Below are 6,487 nucleotides of genomic sequence, written 5' to 3'. Positions count from 1 at the left end.
TTTAAAAAAGTCAAAAATGTGAGATTCTACCCCAACGCATGATACCGGTATCATGTGTTTGTACCAAAAATTAAAAAAATCCGATTTTTAAAAAAGTTGTACCCTAACGCATAATATATCTCTGGCCAAAATTTTTTGAATTATTTCTACATTTTTTTTCATGTTCTGTCTAAATTCATTTTCTGCTACTTTCTTCCAAGTCAAGAATTACACAGTTGACATAAGAATGATAAAATTTATTTTTAATCGCAATCACAGTAAAATTTTTTTCAGATAGCAAGCCACAGTAAAATTGAATTTTGATCAAACACGTATAGAAAAACTGCTTTAAAAATTAATAAAAATCACTAGAGTTCAACGATTTTTAAAAATTAATAAAAATTGCATCTTTTGTTAATATAAAATCATAGTTTTTCACGTAAAGTTTTAATACAATTGTTCATTCAGTGTAAAATAAAAAGCTGGCTGGGCAGCGATTATTGGTACACAGGTGTACCTTTTTTTATATTTATAGATTATAAAAACCACTATAGACATCATTTAACAGGTTTATTAGCAACGAAAAATTGACATTTTATCTTTCCCACACTTTTTACCCATAGCGTGTTTTAACAAATGTTGTTTTGTTTTTCAAATAACATGATTTTTGCTATTGTTTAAAAAAAATAATAAAAAAATTATGATAATTACAACAACAACAAGCATCATCATAAATCATTTCTCTTCTTAATAGCATTTTTCAAGGATTGAGTTAGTTCCAAAACCTCAGGAACCCAAATTGTGACATAACTCGTCGTGTTATGTATAACATCCGCGTTGAAATTTCCTGTAGATTTCTGTATAATATAATAAAATAAATAAATAGATAGTTAGTTCTCATGGGATTTTAATTTAACTTTTGAATAAATAAAATGTTTAATAAAAGAATTAGTTCTCCGGGAAAACACTGGTAGAACATTTTTGACGTTAACAAAACGGTATAATGAGAACATTCTTACAAAATGGTCCATTCATTCATACTAAACATGACGTAACAGTTAAAAAACATTTCATAATAGTCATATTAGTTTTGTTTTTAAACAATGAACAGAGTAATCTTACAATTTCTGATTTTTTATTTCTATGATTTTCCCAATCTTCTGCAATTGGTCGAATGCCGGTTCCGCAACATATTATGACATCACAATCATCTAAAGGGTCTGTTTAAATAAAAAAATGTTACTATAGTAGGACTTGAATAAGTTACCCCTCTGTTCACCCATCTTGTTTTTTTCAAGCTCAAAACTGCTTGACTTTGTATGTGTTACAGACGTCTTAAATATTTGGTAGCAATTTAAATATAAAAACTGGGTTTCAAAACATTCTATTCCATGGGTGAGGTCCTACAGTGAAGCATGACATAGGACCTGAGATTTAGAACAGAGTTAGCCTATTTCTCCAACATTGTATATGCACATTCTATTCTATATGGGTGAGGTCTTACAGTGAGGCATTCCATGGGACCTGGGATTTAGGCCAGAGTTGGCCCATCACCCCAACATTGTATATGTACATTCTATTCTATATGAGTGAGGTTTTACAGTGAGGCACGGCATGAAACCTATGTCCATTACCCAATAACTCGTACTCACTTTTGCATATTTGTATATTATAAACAGATCCCATATGTCGGTGTAGGACACAGGTTGGTATTATGATGTCATCGGGTCGTAACGGTTCAGCGAACACGATCACATGACCTGTGGATGTTCCAACCCAAAGTGAGGCTCGGAGTTTATCAACGAATAATGATGTCACAATCATTATTGCAGGATCACAATCAACCATCTGTGATGTCATAGTTATGATTAGCTGTGATGTCATAGTAGATAAAATAAGGCAACCAACGAAAATCTAACTTTAATTTAAGGTAAATTGAAGTAAAATAAAACTAAATTGATATAAAACTACAGAAATCTAAAATTAAAATAAAACTTTAACTTAACATCTTTTTTTCCAAGAAAACATTTTAAATGCTATAGTTTTAGGTTGATGTGGATTTTGAATTATTTTCCCTAAAAAGTTAAACAAAACCTAATGTTGTTATTAGAGCTAAGTTCATTATAATTATTCCAATTATGACATCACAATGACACCTGTGAGACGACTTTCTTGAAATCGAAACTCGTTTTCGACATTCCCCCACCTAGTGACCAGTATACTATACTGCCACCTAGTGTTGCAGCATACAAGTTGTTACGTCCGAGTGCCAGATATGATATTTCTATGGAATTCAGATGGCCGACTACTTTGGTAGCTTGAATGGTGGGTTGGCCTGGAAAATGGAAAATGATAAATTGTAAAAAAAGTAACAACTAAAATAACTTAATTGTGGTTAACTTAAATTATTAAAAAAGTAATAAAATGTTCATAAAATTTTATACAAGGGTCGACCCTACCATTGTAGACGTATGTGTCCTTGGGCAAGACACTTAACAAAACTGTTTCAACCCAGTGGTTATTAATGTACAAATTATCAGCTATATAAAAATATGAAAAATTCCCTACAAAAAATAGTCATCTACAAAGTTACATACTTGGTAACTCGTAACGAGGTGTATGAAACAGAACACACGTGTTATAACGGTTTCTGGCCATATGGGAATAAATCAAATTACATCCATTCATACAAGCAGCAAGGGGGTGCAAAAAAAAAACGTTTATTTATACCTGAAGCTGAAACTGCCAGCGACACAACTTGGTTCGCGCACGCGACAAAAACAATTTCATTCCTCGATGAAACGATGGAAGAAACCGGAGATAGCTTGGTCAGTTGGGCGAGGTTTAATTCATGGAGGGGTTGGGTCCTTCGGGTTTAATAACTGTGGATGTAAAGGGGTTTGATTGACAGGTGAATATGATTGACAGGTGGTGTTTGATTCATGGAGGGGGTGAGGGTCCTTCGGGTTTAATAACTGTGAATGTAAAGGGGTTTGATTGACAGATTGTGTTTAATAGATAGGTGAGTTTGATTGACATGTTGAGTTTGATTAACAGGTTGAGCTTGATTGACAGGTTGTGTTTGATTGACAGGTAATGGCACCGGGTATATGGGCGTGCCCGAACCCCTTCCTAGTAGAATAGAATAAGTGAAACACAGAAGAGATTAAATTGACAAATGAAATTTTAATATTTTGTTGAGGTTACATGGGGTGTATGTGGTGTCTCTAAAACATGCGCGAACACCGCATACAGCTCTAACAAGTATCTAAAATACGCACGTATTTTGGGGACACCGTTCGTGCTGTTCGAGCTGTTCGTGCTTATTTTAGAGACAGCCGGTGTTTGGTTACAAGTAATAAAATGTTCCCATTCCCACTGAAGTAAATTTTATATACTTTATCACACGGTACCTGCTTAATGGAATAAACAACAACAGAAGCTTCAGCTGTGCCAACCAATAGAAAAACAAGGGATCCCATTTTCCCTGAAAATATAAAGAAATAAATTTATTACTTTGAATTTATGGTTTTAAACCATGAAGCTTCCGTATTTAAAAGTTATTTTTCCCTAAAAATTCTGGATTTAAAAAAAATAAATTTTGTTATTACAAACACAAATGTAGTTCTGGAAATTGTTTTTTCCTAATAATTCTGTACCATTACTCCATTATTTTCTGTGAGGCCATAGAAAAACCCTACAAAAAGAAATATAAATACCTTGATACGGTTGATGTAACATTAAACATGTGATTGCATGCTTCAGCGGTTTCTTCTTTATGACAGAATCATTGGAACAAACTAGAATTTCACCCTGTGTGATGTCATGATCATAGTTATTTCATAAAATATGAACTTTAAAAATACATGTAAACAAAAAAACAACAAAACAGGTTTTAGTAAAATGATTTTCATTCTGCTCCATCACCCCATTCAGTATTCATTGAAGAATATTTAGAGAATAAAATAAAAAGTGTTGGTGGGTGAAACTCGATTAGGAAATATATATTACATAACCATATTGTTTTCAACATAAAACAGCCTTTTTATTTTTTTTTTTTATTAAATGACGACACATCATAAGATTTGTCCGGCGTGGTGGCATAGTGGTTAGCGCGCCTGCCTGTAACCCAGAGGTAATGGGTTCAAGGCTCGTCGCTGCTACCGTTGAGGGCATGTGTCCTTGAGCAAGACACTTAACGGCAATTGCTCCAACCCAGTGGTCACTAATGGGTTGTCTAAATTATCAGCCATACATAAAAAAAATGAAAAAATTCCAAAAAAATAATCACCCACAAAGTAACATACATGGTAACTTGTAAGCTGGCACGAGGTGTTAAACCCGTGTGATAACGACTGTCGTTTTTCGGCCACGCGAGGATAAAGTAAGTTATATGTGTAATGATATGTTGTAATGATGTGTTCGTATGGTACTTTACTATTTTTTTATTTTCATGATCTATGTTTTGCGTGAACCATTGTGTTTTTAAGAGTCGATCGCATGGTTTTGTTAAGTGACATTCAGTTTCCCCTTGGTTGTGTTATCCCGTGCACGGGCCGATTGGCAATACAAGATATAAAACGTTACACATTCATTCATTCATTCATTCATTTGTTCAAATGTATTTTCATAATTTAGTAGTAAATAAAGAATATTTACAGAATTATTTAATCGTAGCCTCACAACTCTAAAAGAGCGTTGTTAATTGTTCTTTTAAAATAATGGTAATTTGAATAAGATATACTACCATAGTAACCGACTCCCCCCATTGTACGGGTCGTGTCATTACGCACACTTTTGTTTCTATTAGAATTTTAACTCAATTAAAATAAATGGCTCGTATTTCCGCTAGGTGTAGCGACCACGCTTATTTTCTTCCAAATAAATGTAAATATGTTTTTAACAGTAAGTGTGTTTTAACAACTATTGTTTTGTCGCTATATCTTGTCTTTTCGTTTAAAATATTTTTAAATCTTCGCTACCATAATCGAAGAGACAAATAAAAGTTATTATTATTATTATTATGATATTGACTTCAACATAAATACCTTTTTGGTTGCCCCCACAAATATTGGCTTGCTCTCTAGTCCCACCATGTGGCCAGGTACAACAACCATAGAAATAACATTCGTTGAAAATTCAGTTTCGACTTTTTCACTCAAGACTTTTCCTCGATCGATGTTTATAGTGTTTCTATGGATTGTGGAACTAGATTTACCACTTGATGGGGTGGTTTCAACGTAAAATATCTGGAACATCATAAAAGTGTTAAAAAATTTGAAAATAAAATTGACATATTAAAAAAAATTGGTAAAACAACCGCCTACCTCAAGCAAGTTGTCATCATACAAATTGTTGCTTCTACTTGATCCTATATTGTAAGTGAAATTACAAACATTAAATCTTTCTTATGGATGATTAAATTGATGAAACGACAGTCGTTATAACACGGGTGTTCTGTTTCATAGACCTCGTGCCAGCTGACAAGTTACCACGTATGTTACTTTGTGGGTGATTGTTTTTATGTATGGCCGATAATTTGGACAACTCATAAGTGACCACTGGGTTGGAGCAATTGCCGTTCAGCATCTTGCCCAAGAAATCATACGCCCACAATGGTAGCAGCGACGAGCCTTGAACCCATTACCTCTGCGTTACAGGCAGGCACGCTAACCACTTTGCCACGGTGCAGAACGCATGTCCAATTTCTTAATATCCATACACATAACACAATAAGACATATATCACCTGTAGTAACCGTGCATGAAACATAAGGCTTGTGCAAGGAATGTACCATCCTGAAATATATCATTTTTGTTTTATATAAGATGCCAATGCAAAAGTAGCAATTACAAATAAATGCATTAGGGTGAGGTCATTAGTGAGGCACACCTGAGACCTGGGGCTGGGATGTAGGTATATTACCCCAACACCCAGGGTGCTACCATCTAGACCCCACTGAGGCAGTTTATAGACACTCAATAATAGAGATTCTGTTCTATAAGGGTGAGGTCTTCAGTGAGGCACACCTGAGACCTGGGATGTAGATCTATTACCCCAACACCCAGGGTACTACCATCTAGACCCCACTGTAGCAGTTTATAGACACTCAATAATAGAGATTCTATTCTATAAGGGTCAGGTCTTCAGTGAGGCACACCTGAGACCTGGGATGAAGGTCTATTACCCCAACACCCAGGGTGCTACCATCTAGACCCCACTGAGGCAGTTTTAGACTATTCTATTACTACATTATAACAATGTCACCCAAGTTTTTATGTAAAATTCGAAAGCGTTACACCAATATAGCCACCCCACCAAGCACTTACTTTAGCGCACACGATTGAATGTTTGAGAAAACTTGTTTAAGTTGATCAGATGACGGCCGAGTGTCAGGATTTCTTCGTAAACATTCCGTTACTAATTGTTGTGCGTACGGCCACACAAGGGAGCCAGAGTAACTCGATATCGGAGAAGGGAGAATCCCCTAAATGAAGAAGATGGATTT

At 34.8% G+C, this 6,487-nt stretch overlaps 1 protein-coding gene across 2 annotated transcripts; it reads right to left on the bottom strand.

Annotated features, from left to right (window-relative positions):
* Positions 1-215: 215 nt before the first annotated feature.
* Positions 216-6,484, bottom strand: LOC149734434 (uncharacterized). 2 transcript variants are annotated; one of them, XM_089881065.1, is made up of 12 exons: positions 6,309-6,484; positions 5,728-5,777; positions 5,307-5,350; positions 5,028-5,228; positions 3,699-3,792; positions 3,393-3,466; positions 2,931-2,954; positions 2,710-2,839; positions 2,136-2,314; positions 1,632-1,827; positions 1,102-1,199; positions 216-836 (listed from the first exon to the last, which is right to left on the bottom strand). In XM_089881065.1, exons 2-12 carry the CDS (start codon positions 5,774-5,776, stop codon positions 708-710), a joined length of 1,218 nt encoding a protein of 405 aa, XP_089737191.1. In that variant the 5' UTR covers position 5,777; positions 6,309-6,484; the 3' UTR covers positions 216-707. The 2 variants fall into 2 exon arrangements, with proteins under 2 accessions (XP_089737191.1, XP_089737192.1); XM_089881066.1 differs by having other exon boundaries at positions 1,632-1,834; positions 2,143-2,314.
* Between the last annotated feature and the right edge of the window lie 3 nt (positions 6,485-6,487).

Source organism: Ciona robusta, chromosome 7 (genome assembly GCF_009617815.1).
Source record: "Ciona robusta chromosome 7, ASM961781v2".
Taxonomy (NCBI): Eukaryota; Metazoa; Chordata; class Ascidiacea; order Phlebobranchia; family Cionidae; genus Ciona; species Ciona robusta.
This window is presented reverse-complemented; position numbering and strand designations above follow the sequence as displayed.

Excerpts from the sequence above, each read along its gene's own strand:
- LOC149734434 (XM_089881065.1), bottom strand. The coding sequence starts at position 5,776 with ATGGTACATTCCTTGCACAAGCCTTATGTTTCATGCACGGTTACTACA. Across the intron at positions 5,229-5,306 it reads ATGATGACAACTTGCTTGAG|ATATTTTACGTTGAAACCAC; the intron begins GTAGGCGGTTGT and ends ATGATGTTCCAG. Across the intron at positions 1,200-1,631 it reads TAATATACAAATATGCAAAA|ACCCTTTAGATGATTGTGAT; the intron begins GTGAGTACGAGT and ends TTATTTAAACAG.